We start from the raw sequence: 26,807 nt of genomic DNA, 5'->3' as shown, positions 1-26,807 counted from the left end.
ATCATAAATTATATATTGACCAGAGGCTTCTACTTTATGATAAAATAAATATCGATATAAACACAAGCTATGGTTCAGTTAATTGTTGAAATAATATACATGTAATAACAATGTAAAATGAACCAGCCATAAAATAAAACTGCACCCTATGGTTTTACTCTGAAAACCTTGACCGGAAATCCCATCTTTCCGTACACCCAGCTTGACTGTAGCTCTGAGAAGCTCGAGCGCGGCCGAGCAGGAGAGAGTGGCAGTGAATGTGTCTGCGGCAGCTTTTAGCGTTAAAAAACACAAACTACGGCCGAAGAACAGAGGACCGAACCCCTCTGCAGTTAGAGACGACCTCGGAAGACCATGGACTATGATAAATTCTAAAAAGAGACTGGTAACTGTGGGCTGTTTTGACGACAAGCGGTTTATTGAACATCTGTAGAGCATAATGAGGGCATCCGCTATTCTTTACGGTGGTTTTTCCTCTGAGGTTTAGTTAGACGCAGAGTGACACTATTTATAAATGCGTCGCTTTTAGACATCCACTCAAGGAATAGACACACCGAGGGAATAGAGCCTGCAGAAATTTAGTTAATTCCCTCCTCCCATGGCCCCTGGGGAACAGTGAAGTCATTTGAGAAGTCACCGGAGAAGAAGACACGTCTTAATCATCCCGATAGTTTAACAGTTTTGCGCGAGAAAAAAAAATCGACATTCCCCTTCCATCGGCTCGCCGACACACCACTGCTTTTTCATCATTTTTTTTCAGTTAATCTTACATGGTTTTAGCTTTCTGAGAATTCATCGCCGACCCTGCTGTGGGCATTTTCCCCGTTAAAGGATGCCGGATCAAATATCGGTGTCCGAGTTCCTCTCGGAGACAACAGAGGATTACAATTCCCCGACAACATCCAGCTTCACCACCCGACTGCAGAGCTGCAGGAACACCGTGAATGTGCTGGAGGAGGTAAGGCCACGGTGTCAGCCTGCCTGCGGGCTGTGTGCATGATGGATGGGTGGATGATTGATGATTTAACAAAACAACCAAATAAACTATATTATTATATTAAAATGCATCTAATTAAAAGAAAAACAGGCTTTCAGGGTGGAATGTTATAACATCAACCAAGGCTACATAACCAAAAATTCAACTGTTGATACATGACAGCATTTCAAAACCTCCTTAAATGCATAAGAATGTTGCAGATCCGCACCTGTTGAGCTGCTTTTTCTGTGAAAGTGCATTTTTCCTGACAACATTTCCCCCCTCCACACATGCAGATCTGGTGTGTGTAGGTGAACTATCATCTTGTGTGTTTGTGAAGCTGCTGCTCTTTCTTGCCAGAGCTGTAGAGTACTAATAGAGGGGGTGGATGGCTCTGGTGGTGTAAGGAATAGAAAGATGTGCACTCAGGCCTGCAGCTCTCTGTGTTCACTATTACATCACTCACAGCTTCAGAACATGCTGCCAGGCTGTGGCAGTGTGTGTGAGTGTGTGACAGATAAAGAAAGACCAATCTCTACTCACTGGCAGTCAAATCAGGATTTAACCGTTTCAGGATTAAAGAGATTCCCCACTCTTACATGGGCCAAATTCTATTTAAAACGATCCAGAAACACACCCAAAGTCACACTCGATGTTGCTGTGTCACCTCTGATCATGTAGGGACAGTGTAATAAGGCCAGTCAGGTGGGTTGCTATGTGAATATGTGTGTGTTTCCCACCTCCCCACCCCCACCATCACCCTCCATTGGCATCCTTCCTGCTATGATTAAATGGAGCATCAAACCAGGGGAGCGCCCACCTTCACTGTTGTCCGTGAAGGCCAAAACGTGACCTAATTTCACACTTTAAAGTGCATTTAGCTGCAGACATGAATTACTTCAGGCTCACAGTATTTAGTTTAATCTGTCATGTAAAGCAGAAACATTGAACGTGACTAAACTAAACGGTTTATTTATTGTACAGATGTAAGCAGAGGAGGACAGTAACCAGATATGTTTGTGTAAAGGAAAAAAAGCCACTCTTTATATTCTAAACGGCCATTACAGTACCAGCCCTCGCTATCCATCACTTCTATCTCCAATCTTTCGCATCTTTATATATCATGATATGTATAATAAAGCAACCAAAACAGAACCGGGCCTGTGTCTATTCTCAACCCGGAGCACACTCTGTGTCTGCTGACTGTAACAAGGAAAAGGCTCACATCATGAATCACCTCTCTGGCTCTGTGCCTCTGAACCCAGAGACTGCAGCAGCACAAACGAAAAACATCTGTTAGAAAGGGCCGCCATGTGCGCTGGGCTTCAGTAGCCGCTCTGGAATTTTTTGCAGGGATCACATGACAAGGAAGACCATTATACTGGTACCAAAGAGTGAGCAACATGCTCTTCAGTGTTTAAACAAAGGCAAGATGCCCCTGAAACATTGAGGCGAGGATATTGAGTAACTAAAGCCGGGATACACCCATCAGACAGAGAAGACACCATCAGCAGCCAGCATTAAGCCATGAAAATTGTTAGATTAGTGTCTGTTTGTAATGAAATTAGCTACCCTGTTTGATCCCTGCGTAGACATGTAGGGACTGACTTGCATCATAGACCTGCTGCATTGAAGTAAAACTGCTTTCGGCGTCACTTTGCCTGAGGAGGCGTTGTTCAAAGTGTCCCAGGCTTTTATTACTGAGCTCCTCTCCCCAAATTTAAAGCATTTATCCCTTTTCTTTTCCTCCAAGTAATTTCCTCTGTATGTTGACAAGGTAAATAATGCAAAGGTACGGCTTGAATATTTAATGCTGTAACTTGAGGGGGTGACTTGACACACCGGATTGTAGTCACTCTGAGTCATCTTGAGGTGCAAAGAAAAGGAAGGGAAAAAAAAAGTTGTGTGTGTGTGTGTGTGTGTGTGTGTGTGTGTGTGTGTGTGTGTGTGTGTGTGTGTGTGTGTGTGTGTGTGTGTGTGTGTGTGTGTTGTGTGTGTGTGTGTGTGTGTGTGTGTGTGTGTGTGTGTGTGTGTGTGTGTGTGTGTGTGTGTGTGTGTGTGTGTGTGGTGTGTGTGTGTGTGTGTGTGTGTGTGTGTGTGTGGTGTGTGTGTGGTGTGTGTGTGTGTGTGTTGTGTGTGTGTGTGTGTGTGTGTGTGTGTGTGTGTGTGTGTGTGTGTGTGTGTGTGTGTGTGTGTGGTGGCATAGTGGCATAGTGGAAGCACTGTTGGTATGTGGTGTGGCTTCTTATTTTGGTGTCATCTTTGGTGCTAGGCAGTCATGATGTGGTGTTTTTTCCACTGCATTTCCCAGAAATCAGTGTTGGACTTTCTGTTGGTGAAGTTGGAGGGACCATAGTTGATAATCATATTTTGTTCATCCATATAGCAGAGATTATAGCTGCAAGTATTTCCATTCATCAACAGTTAATGTTCTCCCATATTCCAGGAACTCAAAGTCATACAATTGGTTTTCCAAGGACTTCAGAAACGGCAATACAATCTTTGGATTTTAGGCGCTGTAACCCAAACACATTTGGTTGTGTGACATTGTTGGTCAGTTGGTTTCTCTACCAGTTTGTGTCAAAGAAAGATATCTTAACCAGGGCTGCACAATTAAGGCAAATGTTATAAATATGTAATATGGACTAGTGCAATATTCAAATAGTAGGGATCCAAATCATTGTTAAAGGCTAAATATTTGTTAAAATACAATTTTTGAGTGCCCCCTTCAGGACAAATCAACACTTTTAGCATCACAAACTGATACATTCTTACAAATTGGAAGATTATGTTTGATTATTTAGTTTGTGACATCTAATACTTTTGGTCAATTAACATTGGGCCACAATTCAAGCAGCATCAGTATTTATTGTCTCTGGTTTCCTGGCTAACAACTTTTAACCCAAAATTGTATCGCTTTATGTTAACAATTTACAGATCCTTCTTGCAGTCCTGGAGATGGCTGATAATATACTGCTTAAACTCAGCTTTTATTAACAAAGAAGTAAGTAGAGCAAACATAATACCTCAACCAACTATAAATACCACAATACCCCCAGAAAATCCTGCTTGTATGAAAATGTCACAGGTTATTACCTTAAGGCTTTTTGCTTTTTGATATACCATAGGTTATTATTAGCACTTTACAAGCACTTGTTATTCCCCCGTGGGGCATGCATTGTGTCCCTCTCTGCCCCACAGATGGAGCTTTGCGTCACTGGGTTTGCTTTTCTAAACCACACAGAGCCATAGCAGCGATACAAGGGAAACCCTCACTGCAGTGGCATTCCTTTGAGCATGCCTCTCGCACCACATCACATGGGCTGGACCAGAGAAATGTTGACTTTTCACAGTCATTCTATTCAAGCATGGCTTAGCAATAGGCAGAGACCTTTTTATATTTTTGACTTTTATATAACTGCCTTTTCAGTCGCAGAAGACACATCACAGAGTTAGATGATAACCTGGAAAAAGCTCAATGAGTTGCTATATTCCAAACCACTGCGTAGATATTTTTGAGTAAAAATCTTAGCTCGAAGTCGTCACAGAGTCATTTATAGATTGCGAAAAATGTTCTATAACTGTTTCCAGTAAATGACTTAACATTTCTACCATTGTTTTTATAGCTTTAGTTCATTTATGTGAATTTATCGTCACTCCAATCAAAAGTTGGATCTAAGTTTGGAAGAATTAAAGTTGTCCTGTGCAGATTGTGACCATTGAGAAGCTGTTAGCAAGATATCAATAACATACATGCACAAATGTGGAGGAAATGTGCTTTAAAAGCCAGCAAAGCAAAGGAGTGCAAGACCAACTGAAGCTTTGGCTTTTAAAACAAAGAAGTCGTTTTAAGATAGATTTATGAGGTTAGGTCGTGGCGGTTTTCATGAGACGAGTGTTCACTTTGAGGTGGTAAAAACTCAGTCTCATGTTCAGTTCTCTACTTGGCGCGGCACCTTTGGCCGAATGCTCACTTTCTCAGTCAATCACTCTTTTATTCACCCACTCAGGCAACAGAGACTGCACAGCTTGGACTGCAATTAAACTGTCGATTTTCATTTCAGGATAGTTAAGTAATCGTCTCGGCTATACAAGATATGAGGATAGGGAAACATGGCCATTAGCAGTTCTCCAAAACCTAAGGATGGGACGTCTTTGTTCGTCTAGTTTTGTCCAAATTGCAAACTTATTTTGGCAGCAAATATTCACATTTGACCACACATTTTGCATTTCACAGGTTTCAAATGAATTGTGTGTCGATTGGACGATTGCCTATAATACTATTTCATTTTATATAGCCGATGAGTGTGATTCTCTCACAATAAAAGCTATCAATAGTGGAAATTAGAAGTTATTGATCACAGCCAGAGCACGGGTAGGCATTATTATCTAAAATAAACCCTGAAACGGACGTGGGAAAATAAAACACACTCAACACTCAAGCTGTAGAAACAGTAAACTTTTGTTTTTGATAAAACATCCGCAGGGGATGTTTAGAGAAATCTACCATGGTTGGAAGTCCACAAATCACCAAACACTTAGAATGTTAATTATCCCAGCTTTAGGTTGTTTGTCTGAAAGCACCTGAGGGCATTTCCTAGAAGACACGCTGTCATGTGAGGCTTCAGCTTGGTCACATGTTTCCTAACATCTAGTCCACTAACAGGGAGTCAGTTGTAACAATATCTACACACATAGCAGATAATGTTTAGCTTTTTTTCATTTGGCTGATTCTTTGACCGGTCTTCATCGGGAAACCACCTACAAATTGTATGCACCATAATTCAAAAGAACGAGGCGGGTTTTTATCATCCTTGGCTTTACATAACAAAAGCGAGTGCTGGCTATTCAAAGCTCCATTCTGCAACATTTGCAACTAAGGAGCACAGCTGTGTCAGATTCAATTATGAATGAAGTTATGGCTTTTTATTCATCATTTGTCCCCCATGTCACCAAACCCAGTGAATCATAAGGGGTGAGAGAATGGGAGCATTTTTCGTCCCTTGGCACCGTTACTCACATGACATCTTGTTCCAGTTAAAATGCACTTTAAAATAATGCAGTTAAAGTGGTCATTAAAAAGATATTCAAACTTATTTCTGACATTTACAGTGCTGAGGGGGGTTTCAAAAGTCACAGTGACACTTTTAATGGATTTCTTGCTTCTTAAGTTAGAATTGTTGACACGATAATTAGCTAAATGCTATCGCAGATATGTAGGTATACAATTAACATATTTTTGTAAGGTAGCTTTTTGTTTTAAAAGGTTGCTGTTATCAGAAGGGCTGAAAAACATACACATTGAGTAGTTCCTCATCTTACATTCTTTGCCTTTAAGCCTTCATGTTATCAATAGAGCTTTTATACTGCCGGTCAAGTGACACTTATTGACCTAAAGGCGGAAATAAAGAGAAAAGGCAAAGAAGTGAAAAGAAGATAAAGGACCAACGTTTTGGGAGAATTTCCTCTGCTGTGTTTGGGTTCCTTGTTTGCTAGCAAATATGTATCACCTGATATAATAGTGCATGCTAAAGGGCTTTATTTAGGCCATTAGCATAGCAACTGTACCACATAGCCTTTGGCCTTAAACTCGCTATGTCGTCAGAATGTAAAGAAGTGGACAATCCCCCATTCTGCCATTATTTCAAAAATGGTTATCACTTGAATAGCCTTGTAGCCACATAACATAAGTGTGAATTAAGCCTTAATTGGATGTTTTTATTTGGTGTTATTGTAGTATTTTAGCCGCCACTAATGGATGCTTGTCTGCCATTTTGACTTAGTTGTGTTTACCTCCACCAAGGAGATGCTGTATTGCTGCTGTCAGAAATTCCCAATATGTTCCTATTGGGAAATAACTAGGATGCTGACATGAACTGTTGGAACAACTCAGCTGCTTATAATTACAGTCTGCACAGGAAAAAGGCATAACTGACAGCTACGGCACCGTACTGGAGTGTTATTTAATTGTAATAAAGGAGCATCCAAGGGAATGTTCCTTTGAATGTTCCTCTATAAATACCAACAAACCTCCGAGCCATTTTCTAATTTGTTCTGTCTCCCACAGCAGGAGGGGAGACTCTGTTGTGTTGCTTGTTTGTCGGCTTGTTTGCCGTCTGTGGCTGAAATCTGATAATCGGTCTGTGGGCCACAGCTGTTGGCCTACCTTCCTGCCACAGCTGCACTGCGTATATCATCAAGGGCTATTAGCCGGCAGCGGATTAGCCCCGGACCAGACTCTGCCCCGGCACTCTGATCCGCCTGCTCTACCCCAGATTTAGGCGAGGAAGAGGGGGTCAGTGTTCACATCTGTTTGCAGCCTACCTCACACGGATAGATGGTGTTTAAATCTTGCTCCATCGACAGCCATTTTAATCTCTCATGGAAAAACTCGTTGTGCATCGATGTAGCTAACAACTGGGATACATTTACATTATATCTTATACAATATTGTCCGCTTTATAAAGATGGCTGACTTGGGCTACTACAACTTTTGATTATTTTCATCAATTAATGTGAATATTCTGTCTTTCAAAATAAACAAATGCTACTTCCTTTACAAAAACAGAAACACTTGTATGTTTCAGGTACATATTGAACCTTGTAGGTAATTATTGTATTTAACAACTTAGCATGTCATGCTAGCATTTGGGCTAATAAGTCAGACAATGAAGGTCAATCAGTCCACCTGATGGACTGAAAAGATCTCAACAACTATAAGATGGATTGCTACAATATGTGATCCAGACATTCGTGACTTTTAGAGGATTCATCCTGCTGACTTTCCCCTGACTTGACCTTTAGCACCACCAGCTGACATTTGTGGCTCGACTGATGTATCTGGACATCTATTGGATGGATTGCTAAGACATTTGGTACACACGCCTCAGGAAGAACGGAAATACCTTCCTTTATTTAGCACACTCTGGTCAACATTTCAGTTTGTTTATAACTTTGGTTTATAACAACAAAAAAACAGCAAACTAATGACATTACCATCAGATTCAGGCGTACTTTGTGTTAAATGCTAAGACGTAAATTACGCTTAGCATGAACAAAGATGGTGAACATGGTAAACATTATACCTTTTAAACATGTTAGCATTGTCATTGTGAGATTTGCTAGCATAGCTTGGTCTCTCCTCTGTTCAATACTTTGCATTTTCTTTGCTCTTCTTCTATGATTCGAACATTGGTGACTGCCCTGCAGAACCAGGAGACACGGTTATCCCGTGACGTCCTATTGTGGCCTGGGGGGTAAACAGTGCATCTCTTGTCTGTGCGCTTTGATGGTGTTTGGCCCTGGATAGTGTGTGTGTGTGTGTGTGTGTGTGTGATGTGTGTGTGTGTGTGTGTGTGTGATGTGTGTGTGTGTGTGTGTGTGTGTGTGTGTGTGTGTGTGATGTGTGTGTGTTGTGGTGTGTGTGTGTGTGTGTGGTTGTGTGTGTGTGTGTGTGTGTGTGTGTGTGTGTGTGTGTGTGTGTGTGTGTGTGTGGTGTGTGTGTGTGTGTGTGTGTGTGTGTGTGTGTGGTGTGTGTGTGTGTGTGTGTGTGTGTGTGTGTGTGTGTGTGTGTGTGTGTGTGTGTGTGTGTGTGTGTGTGTGTGTGTGTGTGTGTGTGTGTGTGTGTGTGTGTGTGTGTGTGTGTGTGTGTGTGTGTGTGTGCTGCAGCTGAACAATTGATAGATCTCTTCAGTGTCGAATTTGTATACAACCTTTCCCAGCACAGCCAAGTGCATTCAAGCCTGCAGGAAAGGCATTGACAGGCCTTCAAGACAAGTCCATTTAAAGTCAGTGAAAAGTCTAACATCACTTTCTAACAGCAGCTGTCAGAGCTCCACTCACTGAAAGTACTCACATGGGGAAATCCAAGTGGAAATGTGCATTAAGAAGTTACGCCTTATTCCAGTTCCTCTGTATGTCCAGTTGCTTAAAATATGCGAGCGTCCAAATGGCCTGTGGGAGTGGATACACCTGTGGTTTTAGAATAGCTGCTCGCTCACCCAGGAGAGTCCAATAAAGTGTGAAATTCGAGACTGGTCTGCAGACAAACTTCAAGGAATGCTGTAAAGCTCTGAAGAGGCTGTGACTTTGGCCAGGGAATCATGACCGAGCGGTTGAGCAGGAGTGTTACTCAGAGGCTAAAAAAATAACGTTTCTTTAGATTGCGCGTGTTTATCAAGGGAGCAAATTCTTTGGCAGATTGGCCTAAAGTGCCTTTACAATGTGAGTTGCTGGAGGGTTAGGAAGCAAAGCTGGCAGGCTTATCAGCCGATCAGTGATAAGTGAAAGATTTAAGATAAAAGCGTGGAGTAGTTTATTTTAGGTTATCTTTCATCAACCTACGCAGTGCTGTTTTGTTAGTTGGTCTTTTGCCAGCTGTTCTAGTGTAGTATTGTAGAAATGTGACCAATACTCAAACGCTCAAAGTATTCTCTATAAATTAGCAATGTTTTCCCTCATCGTCTCAATTGGGATGATTAGCTGTCAACCGAATAACTTGATTAGGCATTCAAATGTTTGTTGGTAAGGATGTTACTTTGGACATTATTCTAGTTTGTTATATGCCAAATGAAAATATGTTGAAATAAAAAGAAATAATCTGCAGGTTGATAGGTCCTCTGTTTGTAATTATTGGCATTTCAAGGAATAAAGGATACATTTGAAGCCAAAATCCACAACCATTTATAATAGTTCCTCCAACCCTGACTAAAAATAGGTTTCCTGAGTTTTAATGTTTTTTTTTCTTCAGGAAACAACCTGTTTACTCTGCTGCTTTTTGTTTTTCTGTCACCGATATCAAACACAATGAGTAACAGGATGCCAGTTGTCATTTTTGTAATCATCAGCTGCAATTCCTCCCACTATTCTCCTGTTAATAGCAGCTGCCTCACATGAATAATGACTTCCTGACTGGTAGACACAATACAGATAAAGGTATGCAGCTTTTTGTAATGGTACGTTTGGTGAGTGCAGTCCAATGCAGCAGTGTGTGGGTGGGATTGAGAAAACATGCACATTGCTCGAAGAAGAAAAAAAAGTAGTGGGCTGAGAGTGAGAGAAAGAGAGAGCAAGCATCGCAGAGGGAAGCCGCCAAATGAAGTGTGAATGTAACGCTGCTGCATGCTTGGCTTGGCTTTTCGCCGGCTGCACGCATGCGTGTCAGTTCCTGCGAGATCTGCGGCAAAGAAACGGCGTCCTAGCAGCTCGGCGACTTTGCTTCATCCACCGTGTGGCCCGCAATAAACTCAGCACAGGAAGCACACAGCTGAGCAGTTAATTTCTCTCTCTTAAGAGCAAAAATCAGCATGCTAATAGCAGCAATACGTTATGGAGTAATCTCTGACTAGTATTGATGTTCTTAGTGGCCAATAACATTAGCAAGTCAGGATTTATGCATTAGATATAAGTTAATTAGAGTAGATATCTTACCCAGTGACTCAGCTTAGAGTCATATTTTCCTGAAATTGTTGTATCCCCGCTGTAAATGTATTTTATTCTTAGTCAAAGTAACATCACTTGGTGATACTGCGCAGAGCAGGGACTGTTGACATTTCATTGCGGTTTGGACTTCCTTGTGGGACATTGAAGTGCTAATGGGAGGTTGCCACTAATGGGAATTGAGTTGGCTGCAAAAAGGCGATGCATCAACGAGCTGCATGCTGGAAAATCTGACTCTTAAGTAGGCTGAGCAGTACAGGAAGTGTTGCTATCATGATAAGCTGATATTTGAACGTACTGATACATTTAGAGAAGTTTTCAGTAGGCCAGGGGTAATATTATACGAGGTATCAGATCTAATGCACCCAGGTAGTGCTATTTCAAAACCTGTTAGACACTGTTTGTGAAAATCAAATGATGGCATGAATTGCTCTGCAGCTGCTTTTTTGTAATAACTGAATTCCTTATCATTTTGGGCTAGCTGTCGGTCGGTCAGTCTGTCAGATACTTTATCCAGACTGAAATATCCTAACCATCTAAGCTATTGTATGGATTGCCTTGTAATTTCAAGTTATAATTTGACTCTTAGTCTCATTGATTGACAGAATACCTCATGATAAAGCATCTTGCCAATGACTTAAACAAAAATCAAACATGAGGGGTATGACAATGACAAGGTATAATGTTAGTTTTGCAGCTCCTTGTACTAAAAAGGTGCTAGATGGCATCCAAAATGTTCTTATTTCCCACTATAAAGAAGAACTATAGTTATATACTAATCCCAGTTTAAAAAAAGACAGCGAAAGCAAACATACATTTGATTCTTTATTCGCTGCGATGGTTAATCTAAAGTAGGTTTCATGTTGATACAAATTTGGGATCCTCATTCATTTCAAAACCATGAAAAACACGAAGTCTCATTCATACTTCTCGTTTTTATTATCCATTTCAGATGCACTACATTAGTCATGTGGTCGTTCTGATACACCTCTTAACCAAAACCAAAACCACTGGCAGTCAATCGCTCTCTTTCAATACCGTGTTTCTGTGTTTGTGTATAAAATAGGCCATCCTACCTCAGCTGCTTTTGAAAATGTTACATCCTCTAATTTTTCCCATTCCACTTGGAAATCTGAAGGCCTCTCCTGCTGCAGGCCCAGAAAAAAAAGGATGTGCATTTGTTTCCTGCCAATGAAAGCAGCTCCCCGCCCTTCCTGCTTGACTCATGCCACATAGACTCAACAGACAGACACAAAGACGTGACAGACAGTGATATCCTCTTTGACTTGTTCATATTAACAGAACGTGAAAAGCCATTATTGCTGTCATTTTCAGTATGTGAACATTTTCTGTATTCAAGTGTATCCTTCAGTTTAGCTGTGAGTCAGAAAGGATGTGACTGAATGAAACAGGAATTAAACACACATTCCCGTTTCTTGAATTAATCAGCATAATAGCAATTCTTAGAACTTGGGTGTCTGATCTTATCTGGGTGAAAAGCTAAATCTGCCACAGTGGCATAGTTCAGTTCTGCTGACAAACAGAGAGCAGAGTTAGTCAGAGCCTCCCAAAGTCTCCACGATGAAGAATGTTGAGCTGACGTGTGACACGGCCACACCACATCTCCAAGGTAACCGTACAACCACAGCGACAGTGCGTTGCCAAATGCCGAAGTGGGAAGGATGAGTTCAGAAAGGAAATGAGAAAGATGACTAACGGGCCATGAAAGGGACAGAGCAGGAGTCTAAGAGTGGATCAGCAGATGAAGAAAAACACCCAGAACGCGTCTTTTGTTTTACTCTCCAGCTGTCAGCGGAGAGCAGTTAGTGTCATTAGACGGAATGCTGACGACCCGGGACAGGACACAGACAAGCCTGGCCGCTTCCTGCTTCCTGTCAAAGGACGGCTGCAGGGGAAACGGCAGTGCTGCTGAGTGAGGATAAGGCCTGGGGCAGGAAGCGTGAAGCTGAGACGGCCTCCAGTCAGTCATGCCCAGTCACTTCAACCACCAATTTCCCCCAAGGATTCAACCTCAACGGCATGACTAGGTGCGGTTGTTTGGGAACCAGGAAGTCAGCCCTATTAACCCCTTTGGTCACATGGGTTCTTTCAAGGGTTATTTCTATTTTAACTTTGAAATAACAAACGGACTCTTGGTAATGTCTTGGTTTGTCTGACCAAAAGCCCAGAACACCAAGATGTTAGCTGGACGCTCCCAATGTTTGTCGGTTTTTGGCACATCTCTGTTGGATTCATGGACTAAAACTATACAGTTTTGTTATATTTCCCATCCTTACCAATCATGTGCCAGGTTTAGCATAAAAGGATGGTGATTTCCCCCCCCACTCTTTGTCCTCAATCAGTCTGCTTTCATTGAAGATTGTTGTCGATGAAGTGGTTTGTGGGTGCCAAGTGCTCTTCAACTGCAATTTATCTAAACCTGCATCAATTGCTTACTCAGTATGCAACAGCCATAAGCTAGAGGTTGACATTTGGTTTTGATACCAAATGATAGGAATACCTATATCTTATATCTATGCAGCAGTCATTTTTTTTAACGCTGAACTATAAAAACTTCCCTGCTTTCCAACCTTTAGAATATAAAGTAATGCATTATTTTTTGTATTATAAGATAGCAAACTGAGTACTTTTGGTTATTTATACTGTTGAACAAAACAATAACGTTGAGTTATTGACTATTTGATTGCTTTTTTAAACCACCAACTGATAATCTTACATCATCCAATGTCATGTCAGATGGATCTATGTATTTGGTGTCAACCTTATTGACCCTACAATCAATACCAACAAAAACCCACTCAATACTCGGAGGCATCAGTCCACCCAGCCTAATCAAAGCTCTCCATTTTTCAATGATTGCCTTTGTGTGCTTTAAGAAGTGAATATTTCACTTAAAAAAAACATGTTTGAACAGTATTAAAGAGCTTTTCCTGCCTCCTGAATTTGACCGTCATACATTTTAGAAACTTTCAGAGCTCACGCTGGGTATAAAATGTGTTCCTTCTGAGGCACCATGCGCCACCACCGCCCTTCACCTCCTATAAGCTGGCCCTTGACCTCCTTGGCTCCGTTTCTGACAGACTTCTACTTAAAAGCATTCTGACACTGACATGTTGACTTTCAGAGCACACATGGTTCTTCATGATAGATATTTCTCAGTGGAATAACAAAACGTATTTTATCCCTTGTTTTTTTTCTCTGTGGCACTAAATAAATCGTCTGCATGCGTCACTTGGACAAACGAGCGCAGATGATTTGGCATTGTCACACTTTCAAATCCCCCTGGGATGATTTGGAGCTTGCCATTGGTTCCTGGCAGACAGATACAATTTGAATATATTCAATAGTTGTCTGCCTTTTGGAGAGCTGAGTTTGGATGCATTCTTTCCTGTTGCCAAGGGGTTTGTAAAGAATGTGTGCCAAGACAGTGCTATTTCATTGATTCTTTTTCCCCCACTAAAAATCTGAAAGATAAGAGCTTTAACAAACCCTATCTTCAAGATACCTTGGTCACATTTACCACTTAAAGAGTACTGGCCAATGTATGAATGAATCTTCCCTGTCTTTGTATTCAAAATAAACAGCACAAAGCATTTCTTTAATCAGATTTGTATGGACAATCTCACCATAAATCCAAATAACAAAACAGCTAAAGAAGTGAATCTGTAAAGGCTGTTATATTACTGCTGAATATGTAATTACAAAAACAGACAGAGTGGATTATGGGTGACCCTTGGGTGGCGGTGCCAGCTGCTCTCAACATGAGCACCACAACGTCAGGCAGCCTGCTCAGCCTCTGTTCGTGCTCTTCATCCTAATCAGCACACGGCACTGCAGCCTCTGAATAATCACAGATTGACTTTGAAGACGTTTCAATGAAGACTGACTACTGAGTGACGAGGGGCGGGGTTTGGTGTGTTGCGGAAAGAGCGAGTGACGCAGCTTGTTAGTAAATGTGTCGGCTGTTATGGGGATCTAATGAAGAACGTATCCAATCATTTAGCTGGATTCGCTGCTATATGAAAAGAAGTCTGCTGATTTATGTTTTATTTGCTTTAAATAATTCACGTTTTAGTCTATTAATAATTGAAACTATCTCTCACAGTTACAAGGAACCTCATGGTGACGTCTTCGAATTGTATTTGATCTTTAAAAACCAAGATAACCACTTCGCTTCCCATGTTTTCAGGATGAGCAACCTGAGCTTTTTAATCTATTAAGTATGTTTTTATGCTCTTTGAAGATTTTAATTATAGTGATTATTGAGAGAAAACCCATTTTGGCCAAGATAATGGTACTACAAACATATGCACAAGCTTGCCTGGCCACTGTTTAGCCAAACACAACTTAATAATGAGGGGGTGTGTTGGGCAGCAGGGTTCCCATATCCAAGGGGATCAAAGGGTCCGGCCCCCGGCAGAAATGGCCCTGCAGCAGGCAATCTACTGCTGCCATTATTGGGGAAGAGCCATGTAAAGCTGAAGACACCTTAATTATGGTGCAAAAATGTAATTAGCCTTCTGTGGAGTGTGTGTGCTTCTGCTCTTAACCGCCTGACCTTGATGTAATGGTGTGTTTGCTGGTGTTTATCATCCATTACAAGCAAACATGGCAGTAATGCTTCCATTCCCTCTGGTTAGGATAGTCTGCATATGAAATCATTGTACTGTCAGGACCAATTAGTGTGATATCTACCAATACCATGCTCACATTTTAAATCATTTAGTGGAAAGTAATTCCGGAGCTTCTGAAGCATCTCCCGATTGTCTCTGCTCAATATCAAACAATAATAAACGTCACGCAGACAGACAGCGTTTTGTATGACAGGTGGTTTCCTTGTTGTTGCAGAGGTTGTTGAGCACGCAGCAGGAATACATGCTTGACCTCAATTTTGCTGCATTCTCCATTCATGAGGCAGATCGGAGTAGCATTTAACTCCAATAATCCCAACAAAGAAACATCCTCCTTCTATTTCATCACACGGTGGTTACAGATGATAATCTGTGAAAAAGGGATGGTAAATAACTGCTGTAAAGATAATAACAGGGAAGGTGTTGTGGAATAATAGGGTTTTATCACTTATTGGTCATATAGTGCTTGTGGACAAATGCATTGGGATTTTGTATCCATGCAGGCATAATGTACTTTCATGTATGCATTCAGAATTTCCTCAAAGCAAAATTAAGTAAACATTTCTTACCAAGAGTTCGAATTGTTTCCTTTACTAGTTTACTTAGTTAATCTGATGGTGAATCACACTTTTAAGGTTTAAATGTGGTTTAAACAATTGCCAAACATGTAATCAAGTGACTGAAAGTATCAGACAGTCTATTATCCATTTTTTTAAATAAATGTGTCAACAACAATGTACCATATTCACAAATAAGAGCACATTATATCTACTGATTGCAAATTATTCCTTTGTTATTAACATATAATAATATCATCGTATAATATATTCATTGAAAAAGGCAATAAAAACAGCAAAAAAGCTCAAACTTAGAACAACATTAACAAATGCTTACAGATGAGGTTATGAGAAGAAAACAGTATTTGAATACAAATGAAAGATTATTATAAGACTGGTTGAAAAAGAAAAGAAATGGCTTTAAAATCTAAATGCAATTGTAAAAAATATATAGTTAAAAGCTCATTTAAAATGTCACATGTCTTCCTTGAATGAAATGTACTGTGTTTAGCTTTCAGGGCACACATCATGATGTGTTTGAATGTCTTGTAACTTCAGATGTAGTTGATGTCTTCTCTTGCAGGGAGTAAGCTGAGCAATACGGGCACATGCTGAGTCTTTCTTTATGTGGATGATGTTTATGATGATGAATTTTCCTTGTGCGTGAAGCAGTTTTTAGCGAGCGGTAAATCGGTTCAAGGGTCAACCTAGAATGGTTTTGTCTCAAATAGCGTTGCAGGATTTTCTCTAAATATAGATATGAATCTTCACTAAATGAGTTACCACCAGTGTTATGATCTATGGCGTCTTTGGAAGTGGTTTTCTATTTATATTGGTCATTATTTCAACTGCCATGCGCTTTGGGTGCTGACCTCGGAACATTAATCTCTAAGAAATTGCAATAAAGTGAGACGGATAACTCACAGTAACAATAGGCCACTGACTGTGTTTACTTTTCTAGCATTAATATGTTTCATTATGAGTAATTATCCTAATAAATATCCTAAACAATTAGAGACCCTGCTTATTTATTTAGCTTTGAGCACAAAGGCTTTGCTCCAGCAGTTAGAATTTAAATAATAAAAATGCCATATTCAGGTCAAACACTGTTTCTTAGCTTTTTTGAATATGAATGGTTTGAATTACTGAGCAAATATTGTGTTAATGCTCTAAATTCTTCAAGTTTGCTGTAGCATTATATCCCCATGATCCTTGACGTCCTTTGATATTAATGTCTTCAATATGTTCTTCAAGGATGAATAGATTTTTAAAAGCTTCCTCTCCTTTTTTTTCTCAGGCGTTGGACCAGGATCGAACATCTCTGCAGAAGGTGAAGAAATCAGTGAAGGCCATCTACAATTCAGGACAAGGTGAGACTGTCTGTTCTAAATATACCAGGCCTTAGCATGCTTTAGCTGATGGTTGGTTACGTACTCATAACCCTTTCCAAAGAAAACCCCCAGAGGAGAGCCCAGGATCTCTTAAATATCTTCAATACAAATGCTTTTTTCGTTGTTGTCCGGGACATTGCCTTTTGTGGAACAGATGGCGTTTTGTGTTTTCAGGCTGTCCCAGAATCCGACACCTGAGTTTGTTTTGCTCGTTGCTGTGGCACGGATCCTCAGTAATTGTCCACAGAATACTTTTGAGAGCAGTCTCCACCCTTTAAATTGACAGTTTCAGATGCGTGTCTCCCAAATAAAGTGTGGTTGTCCTCCAGAGAAAAGACAGCCTACCTTACTGCCAGTGTGACTCTTTGTATGAGAAACTCTAAAAGCCTCATAACAACTGGAACAACTCTTAAGTCAAATGTCTTAGTTCAAGCCACTTGCTTCAATAGTTAGTGGCTTTGGCTAAATCTAGTGGTATTGAGCAAAAAAAAACTGCATATGATCTCAAAATAGAAATAAGAATGGGATGTTTTTGCCACCTGCAAATGTAAGAAATGGTTAGAATCTGAGAAAAACACAATCGTCCAAAAACAACATTTTGTAATCTTTAAAATATCAGTTATGGTTTATATGGAGACACAACAACCACTTATATGTGAAATAGAACTTAATATGATTTATTTCTATTACAAATATATATAAATAAAGGCACGTGGAATGTGTGGGCAAGTATATGCTAACACCATCTACCAAAGCTAGCTAGCATAGCCACCACAGCTAATAAAACCTACTATAAAGAGAGCTAATTGCAGATAGTAAACACAATGGCTGTAGCAGACCATAAATAGTGTCAAAGATTTGGTTTAATTCCAGGAATAACATTCACACACACAAATACTGAATCCTTACATATACATTCAGTATTCTCTTGGCCCATACATGCCAAACAAACTAGGTTTTTGAATTCCAGTATGCCAAAAGATCAAAATGGCTGCTGCAGGAAGGAGCTCTGCAGGGTGTTAGTCTCACCTGACCTCCCTCTCAGGACTCTTCCTCAGACTTGGCAACAGCGTGAACATCACTCCCCCTGCAGCCCCTCCCCATCCATCACAAGGACAGATGATGCTGCTGTTTGACTGATGCCTCCAGCTGCCTCTCACAAAAAACCACACGTCTCGTTATGCTGACATTTGCTGCGTATCAGCACGACTAAATATAGTCAACATTTATAAAAACGCAGTCTCTCCGGAGCAGCACTGATCAGAAATTCCTGGTGAAAGTCACGTGTTATTGTATTACTTAAGTTGGTGCACTGATGAAGGACCTTTCCATTGGAGGATGTGTTGAATATTTCTTCCATTATTATGAACATCACAAGTAGATGTTAGAATATTTATAAGCTTTTTTCCTCCAGGTGTTTTCCTGTGTTGCTTTTTTAGAACAAAGAATGGCATTTCACTGATTTTCTTTTTTGTTCTTAGCCCTTTTTCTTCAATTGGCTTTAACTTATATTCTTGTTGTAAAATATATCAAACCGTTTGGATATTCTTTTAAAAGCTGTGACCCACTGAGTCAACTTCACCAGCAAACTATCTGTATTTGCATAAATTAAAATGTAAAACAGACACTATGTGATAAGAAAACCTGCCATCTTTTTGTACTTGACAGTTTTTAATATTCAGATCTGCACATTTCAGTTGGTAATACAAAGTGCTGAGGTTTCACTCCCAGCCAACCATTACCTTTGTGACCGTTGCACCTTCAGCTAACCACCATCAAGACATGCAAATGCTATCGTCCACTTCCTTCCCTGTACACATGCTAACCATGCTAATCATCAGCCAGAGTTCAGGGCAGTTAACTGACCAGTGGTTGAACCTTCTCCTCTGTTTCCCACACAGACCACGTCCAGAATGAAGAGAACTACACTCAGGCTCTGGATAAATTTGGCAGCAACTTCATCAGCCGGGACAACCCCGACCTGGGTACGGCTTTTGTCAAGTTCTCCTCCCTCACCAAGGAGCTGTCTGCCCTGCTGAAGAACCTGGTGAGTCCAACGTAATGTCAGTAAAATGTGAACTCTATGTGTGCTTCTCCTTACATGGATAGAAAGAAGAATACTTTCTGAAGATAGTTTTCCTGTCTCTACTTCTAAGTGGATTTGGGTTTAAGGTTAAGATTAGGATTAGAGTAGAGATGAGGCTAGTAGTGGGGAAGGTCAAGAGGTTATTAATGCTGATTCCTCACAGAATAAAGGTTCATCAGTCTTCACACTCAAAACTGTAAAATGTGCCTACACAGTGAGTGCTGTCATCTCGTTTGGACGGTATAGCTGACTGCGGCTGTATCTACACCCCCCGAGCTTTGTGTTTTTTTCCCCCCAGTCGCAGCTCTTATCTTCCTGCCGTGGATTTCCCCTGACGTTTCTGTTGAATAATGTGTCCTGTTTGAATCCTCTGTGAGTGATTGTTGTTAGAAGAAGAGCCAGTCGCCGCTCTCTCCCTCTCTTCCTGTGTGGCTGACAGCGAGATTAGACTCCATAAATACACTCGGCAGCACCAGGAACAACTGTGTGTGTCCTTAAACGTTCCTAAATCATCCACCAGTTGGCACTACTTTCATACCTGCGAAGTGAAATGATCCCTACTCTTAGTTTTCCCCTAGTTTCTATTTTGAGTGTTTTATTGAGTGACTTTTTTACACTTCAATATCTACGCCCCTAAGGCTGCTGGTATGTGCGAACACTGCAAATGAGAATTGATGAATTGTGCTTGTCCTAGATGTTCTACATGTGTTATCGGCTTAAATGTAAGGATTTTATAGATGCGTTTGGCCTTGTTGTTGCCGGCTTTATCAATGGAAATTCCCCCCTTTTTTGATAATGATGCACTAAAAGACCCGCTTCCAGGATGCACACCGGCAGCCGGCCAGTAGAGGATTGATCCTGACGTTGGACATATGCAAGAAAGGCACTTACGAAGCACATTAGCGCCCATTAGGGGTTGTTTACTTCCTTGACCGTGTGTCTGTGTGGACTTGGCTAACAACAACAGGGACTTAAATGCTTAGTACTGTTGTAAATGACCTTGCTGATCCTAATGGTTCGAGCTGCTGAGCAACCCGAGTACTTGGCAACAAGCTAATTCTTCAATAGACTAACTTGCACTTTTGCCATTATGTTGCTGATGACTTCAGTCAGCCGTATGCAGAATGTGTCGATGATGCATTGTGGGTTAAAGGATAAGGCCGGCTTGATATTTCTCCTCAAAAGACAACAATTTGAACAATCCACCTTCCTGTACTTAACAACTGCCATTCCGTGTCTACATTACTCAGACCCATAAAGATGTAATCCTCTAAAGCTGCACTAATCAATATTTTATATTACCAACGGGTCAAATGACATGTCCCCCAGTGTAACCATGTGGATCATTGATGTTTTTTTATAAACAAAACAATGGATCTCTGGAGTAATGAATTATATCGAGCTTCACAGACAATACTTGTTTGTGAGAAGAGTCCAGCCTGTGTGATGTTATCTGTGATTTATTGTGGCCACAGCTACATTCTAACTGTAATTATAAATGTGTGTGTTCTCACAGCTCCAGAGCCTCAGCCACAATGTCATCTTCACTCTGGACTCGCTGCTGAAGGGCGATCTGAAAGGCGTGAAAGGGGTAAGGTTTACTGTAAAACATTTTCTCTTCCTGACATTTTTTTTTTTCCTCCCCCGGCCCTCTCACGGCAAGACAGGGAAAAAAATATATACGCCTCGTCAGCAGATCTCTCTTTTAACCACTGTAAGTTGAGTGTAAGCGAGAAGAGGCCATGGACACGGGGGAGAGCGCTCTGTTTAAAAGCTCCCACTGTAAATCTCCCAGAGAGTAAACACTGTCTTTGAGTTTAGCTTGAGGCGGGTGGCGAGTAACTGGGTCATGAACCGTTGTTGTTTGGGGTACAAGGAGGGGTGCGGTCGCTCGCCAGACGTCCAGAGCATAAATCGTGAGCGGAGGGAGGCATTTGTTGGAATTCTGGTAGTGATCCAACTCGGCGAATAACTCCGTCCCCACGGTGACCTCTCTGTTTGCTGACGCTTGTCCTCCTTTGTTCCCGCAGGACATTAAGAAGCCCTTCGACAAGGCATGGAAAGACTACGAGGCCAAGTTGTAAGTGGATAATTAAAGTTGCACTTATGCTCATTAAAGAGTGCTGAATAATGAATCAATCAGGGTTTCTAATGTGCAGCAGTATTGTTTGCGTATGCCAGAAGATATTGCATACACAAACCTACACTGATGATATAAAAATATACAAGTAGTCATTATCCTCTCCTGTGTGACAGTACAAAGATCGAGAAGGAGAAGAGAGAGCATGCCAAGCAACATGGCATGATCCGCACTGAGATCACCGGGGCTGAGATCGCCGAGGAGATGGAGAAGGAGCGGCGTCTCTTCCAGCTGCAGATGTGCGAGGTAGGTTGTGAAATGAAGCTACGCTAAAATACATTTTTGGTCGGCATCAAACATCAGAGGAACCCAGCCGTTAGCCAGGGCCACATTACAGGTTAAATCCCCACCGCACAGCATTGTGATCCGTTCCAAATATCCTCTTTTATGATGCTGTCTCTTTGTAAATCACAAATTCACCTTCACAATGATGTTCTTTTAGCTTGTAGGAAGAAACATTTGCACTGTGTCGAACAACACGGCATCTTCATTTATTTTAATGGGGGAAAAAACACAGCGTTGTCTGGCAAGAGAGTTTAATCTTGCTCAACATTTGCAGCAATATAGTGTAATATCATTTGATGTTGCCCTGACAATATTGTAACACCGTATATGCAAGCGTGTCATACTATTATTTTTGTATTTGTATGCATTATTTGGACTGAATAAGGACATTATATAACCGTTTTATCATGGCTCATGACACCCAAATCCAACCGTTTCTTTAATGTGGTTCGTCCTTCTTTGAAGCAACTTGAACCCACCAACGCCAACGCAGTGCTATTTTTGGTTTGAGCACCCACTTATTCAAATCATATATGTATATGTATGTAAAGTCTTCGGTACCAGCTGCATTTAAAGGGAATTTTAAGCTCCAGTTGACTTTTTTTCTCTCAAGATAATTTGAATTATTTAGAGAATATCTTTAAAATTCCTGCAGCTCCACATGTAGGGATTACAGCAGCCCCAAAAGATACATTAATTAATGAACAACGTACGCCTGAATATAACATTAAACATCTCATGGCCAGTGATGAGTTGATATTTGAGCAGCTAATAATAAAAAGTAAAACTGTTGGACTTTAATTTAAGTGTTTTCAGATGTTCTTCAAGTTCAGTGTACTTGCTTCTCAGCGTGTTGTGACACAGTTTGAGTTATCTTCCATTTTATCGCTCAAAGACTAACACTTAAAGAAATCCGACTGCTAGAATTAAGTGTAAAACTAATGTGAGTTCTTTATGTGCTCAAGAGACTCAGAACAAACTGTTAGATCTCACTTTCCTTTGCCAAAAATCCTCTCTAGTCGTGGGTGGTGACGCCTACGCCTTGTTCACTGTTTTATCCTGTTAGGATTTTGGACTCAAATTACATAATGGGCCGATGCCGGTGCACTGCTGCTGGTTGTGTGAATTATTCACGACAGAACTTGCTGCAGTCCTTTTGTGGCCTCCCATGCTGAGCTGCCCTCCTCTAACAGTGACTCAGAGGTGTTCCTTTTGCTCATATTTCCCACCTGTGTTCACACTTTTTAGTCTGCCGCAGAACAGGTCTTTAAGGATGTCAGGTTTATCTGAATGTTTTCGAGAAAGCGGTAAAAATCAAACAAGTGAAACGGATAAGAAAACGACAGAAGAAAAGATAACTCCAGCCATGCTAACAGAGCTAAGTGCTAACATTAGTATGAACCCTGGCATCAAATACGAAACCCTTATCTCCAAATCATTTGCATCCCTTCTCGTGATGCCAATTGCAAGCTCTCTTGGTTGTCATGGTCACACACAACTGTATTTCTTCTATTTGGTAGATATAGCTATGTGAATGAATGAAGATGTAAATATGCTATACTCAACCCCTGTTAATTAAGGCTACATTTAAAAAAAACAAAACAGATAGACACGTTTTTAGAAGCATGTTTTATATGATTTTTGGACGTTGGACCAACTGAATCGAAGAATATGCGTATCATGTTCAAACTACATTAACGCTAGCATGCAGCTGTTCACCCCGCACAGTATCTTTGCCGTATGTCTGTCCCCCTTTGACTCTCTGTCTCTTTATGATTTTAGAACATTTGTTCAACAGTCAGTGTATTGTACATTTTTGTAGCCCGCCTCCAGTTGATGTTGGATGCCAGGGTTGTAGCTCCCACGTTGTATTAGCCCTGGCTTCCTCTTTCATTGGCTGCCTCATGTCCATATTTGATTTAAAATGTCTAATGATCAGCAGATCTTTTCATGTCTGTGCGCTGACTTACAGTATGATGCTGATTTGTTGTTCTCACAAGACTGCACGAGTCCCGTGAACAGTGCATGTTGGTTGTTCCGGGCTGAAAGCAGCAGACAAAAGGCCTTTGTGGTTTTGGCCACTAGATACTGAACCAGCCTCTCTATAAATGGTAGTTAGTCGACTTTGCGGTTTAAAAAAAATCCTTAAATGGCTCTTTTATGCGAGCAGAATTTAATCATTTCTATACATATATGATGTGTTTCAAGCCAAGTACAGTTCAGTGTTTGGGTTAAAAAAATTGAAAGCCAGATATCCCATCAGCTGCTGCTGTATTTAAAGAATCATTGCTATTGAGCCTCTGATCTGACCAACCTCTTCAGATAGCGGTTTGTTATTGTGCCATATGATATAATGTAATAAAGGAAATAACCATCAGAATGATTTCGCCATAGCTATCTTGTTATTCTTTAATATATTTTGTTACATTTGGAATTATATAGCCATTCATAATTAGTACTTAAACAATTTTTTTTGGCATTTGATGTGAGAAGGTTTTTATTAGTCAAGGATTTTATTGTCTGGGTTTGCTAAACACCCTCATCATATCTGCTTACTTTAACCATTAGCATATACTTTATTGATTTTCTAGATAATGTACTTTATTTTGCTAAGGTATACGAGCTGAAGCAGTTACTTCAATAACTTCAATTTACCATTTGAGTCTTTGTATTCAAAATATGAAGTCCCAGTTTTCCATAGATGTTGCTCAGTCAAAAAAGTCCCAGTTTTCCATTATGTTGCTCAGTCAAAATCATTTATGTCAGTAAATACCTACTTCATAGGTGAGAAATGTATCAAATCTGACCTAGTTTTGTGTTACGTCATCCACAGAGTTATGTGATTTATCTGTAAACCAATAAAAAGAGGAGACGGAATAATCAAGACATTTCCTAAATCAACAGTCATCAGAAAATAACTCCAAGCGTTGCTGCTGCGTGAGGGCGAGTTGCTGCAGTCAGTGGTACAATCTGTTCATCCCACTTAACCTCATTTCTCTGTGTGTGCGTGCACTCTCACGCTCTCTCCCTCTCTATGTTACTCAATCACCAGATTACTGGATGCTCTCACTCTCTCGCCCTTTTCATCCCCGCTGATGGGGAAGGAGTGCGGAAAGGCAGGGCTCAGCGCGCTGCATTATGTCCTGCTCAGACACGGCGATGCTGCTCGTTCGCACAAAAGAGTCCGAACACGCACATTGCGGCAGCGCTCTCCGAAAACACTGAAGCCGCAGACAAAATGTGGATAATCTCCCATCCAACGGGCGCTGTCAGCCAGACAAAGGGGACAGCACATGCATGCATACACACGAATACGCACATACACATGCACTCATGCGTACACATGCATCCTCGCACGTGATGTAAGGAGCACATTGAAACAGTATGTTGGAAGCTTTTGTGTGGATGATAAAATCTTGCTGTGAAGCTAAAAGTGGTCTGACTCTGTCAAAAATCTCCATGCTGTAGGATAAACTCAGATTATTATATATTTGTTTGTTTTGTGGGAGCCCTGTCGGAAGATTTGTCGTGAATGTTCAGACACTCAGACTGAGCATGCCGTCTACAAAGCACTTCCTCTGGAGGCTGTTCTCTCTTTTTATGATGCAAATATCATCCTTTTTGAATCTTTTTTTAGATCAAGGCAGACTGTTCGGTATTCTCCTGTACTGAAAGTGTGTTCTACCACTTTAGTCCCCACTCCCGGTGTCAAGGCAGTCATGGCTCGTACATCAAAGCTTTCTCAAAGCACTCAGACGTGATTATCATAATGCAAAGTGTTCATACTCTTAAGTGTCTATGGCAAGGCGGAAACATCTTTATTCTCTGTGTAACAGCTCTGCCTCATTAAATCCAAGAAAAAATCATTTCAACCCAGCCTGGATTTCAACTCCTGACTGAACTCTGCACTTCTCTTTTCCTGTGCAGTACCTGATCAAAGTCAATGAGATCAAGACCAAGAAAGGAGTGGACCTCCTCCAGAACCTGATTAAGTATTACCACGCTCAGTGCAAGTAAGTACCACCTTAATCCCCCTGAACCCGAATCTGTGAGTCTCCCCCGTTGTGTGCATCACACCCACTTAGAAATGTGTCAGAGAAAAAGGTTGTGTCTCTCTCCGTCTTTGCAGCTCTTGATGTCAATTTCCTTTTCTCCTGTATGATTCACAGACCTTGAGGGTGCTCACGTGGGTATATATAGCTCTCATAAATATGCACAGGTCATCATCCAGATACGTTCTGACAGCTGTGGGGTTTGGTGGGTAAATAAGTGGGCGCTCTCCGTGCCAGAACCGCAGCTCACGACGGCCTTTGACAGAATGACAAATCTTCTCGCGCAGTTGCTAGGTCCTGTCATAACACCAGGACAAAACAATATACTTCCCAATGTAATCTGTTCAACCTGGGCCTTGATCGATTGAAAAAAGGAGCAGCGGTGACGGATTAGCGGCAAAAAAAGCAATCGATGTAAACCTCGGAGGAGTGACTGCTCACAGCCAGAAAACTGTTTGTGTTTATTTTGGACGTCAGATGCTTTTAATGTAACAAATTGAGGGCGGCAATTAACTGAAAATGGTATTGGACCCAAGGAAGCATGGACACTTTCAAGAAATACATTGGTTCTTCTCTAAATAACATCCCAACATTAGTACTATATGATGTCAAATTAGGTATGTAGTGAATTACGTAGGTTTTTGGATGCAAGAATTAAATTCGAATTATGACACAACAGCTTTCTAGATATGCTCAACTGCCTCATAATGAATGGACTGTGCAATGGCGGTCTGTGAGGTTTAAATGAAAAGTGAGCCATTGACTCCTCACCAGAATAATGAAATTAGATCATCATATGCGCAGCAATAGAGCAGATATCTGATAGGGAAGGTTAACCAGGAAGTCGCAAGGCAGTTAGCCGTACTGGCATTTCCAGTAGAGTACTTTCTCTGCTTATCAGAGAAAATGTTCCTCTTCTTAATGAACATTATTCTTATTAGGGTCCATATTTCCCAAACCTTTACAACAGTGGTGGTGGGTAGAATGTTATCACGGCCAAAAGCTATACCTGAAGCATAAACACTTGTACTAAACATCCTTGTACTTGACGTGGGAGCTGGATGGAGTGGGAGGACAACAGTGGGATCCTCAGTGTGCTCAGATTAAAAGCAAACAAGCAGAGGAGAGATGAGACGGAGAAAGTAATGAGCGGAGGAAAGGAGCGGTGGGCAGGGGGACGGACGGACGGAGGTCATTAGCTGTGATTTGTGGCTACAGCGCCGCATCGAG

The 26,807-nt window shown here is 41.0% G+C and overlaps 1 protein-coding gene across 4 annotated transcripts in view; it reads left to right on the top strand.

Annotated features, from left to right (window-relative positions):
- Positions 1–234: 234 nt before the first annotated feature.
- Positions 235–26,807, top strand: part of asap1b (ArfGAP with SH3 domain, ankyrin repeat and PH domain 1b) — a 47,667-nt gene continuing 21,094 nt past the window's right edge. For all 4 annotated transcript variants that reach the window (XM_034146643.1, XM_034146633.1, XM_034146652.1 and 1 more), the window contains exons 1-7: positions 235–958; positions 16,921–16,993; positions 18,916–19,061; positions 20,617–20,691; positions 21,131–21,180; positions 21,357–21,486; positions 25,453–25,538. In XM_034146643.1, the coding sequence (XP_034002534.1) occupies positions 833–958; positions 16,921–16,993; positions 18,916–19,061; positions 20,617–20,691; positions 21,131–21,180; positions 21,357–21,486; positions 25,453–25,538 (686 nt within the window). In that variant the 5' untranslated portion in view covers positions 235–832. The remainder of the gene's footprint in view (positions 959–16,920; positions 16,994–18,915; positions 19,062–20,616; positions 20,692–21,130; positions 21,181–21,356; positions 21,487–25,452; positions 25,539–26,807) is intronic.

The sequence above is a fragment of the Trematomus bernacchii genome, unplaced genomic scaffold, assembly GCF_902827165.1.
Source record: "Trematomus bernacchii unplaced genomic scaffold, fTreBer1.1, whole genome shotgun sequence".
Lineage (NCBI taxonomy): Eukaryota > Metazoa > Chordata > Actinopteri > Perciformes > Nototheniidae > Trematomus > Trematomus bernacchii.
Note: the sequence above shows the minus strand (reverse complement) of the source record. Positions and strands in the feature narration are given on the sequence as shown.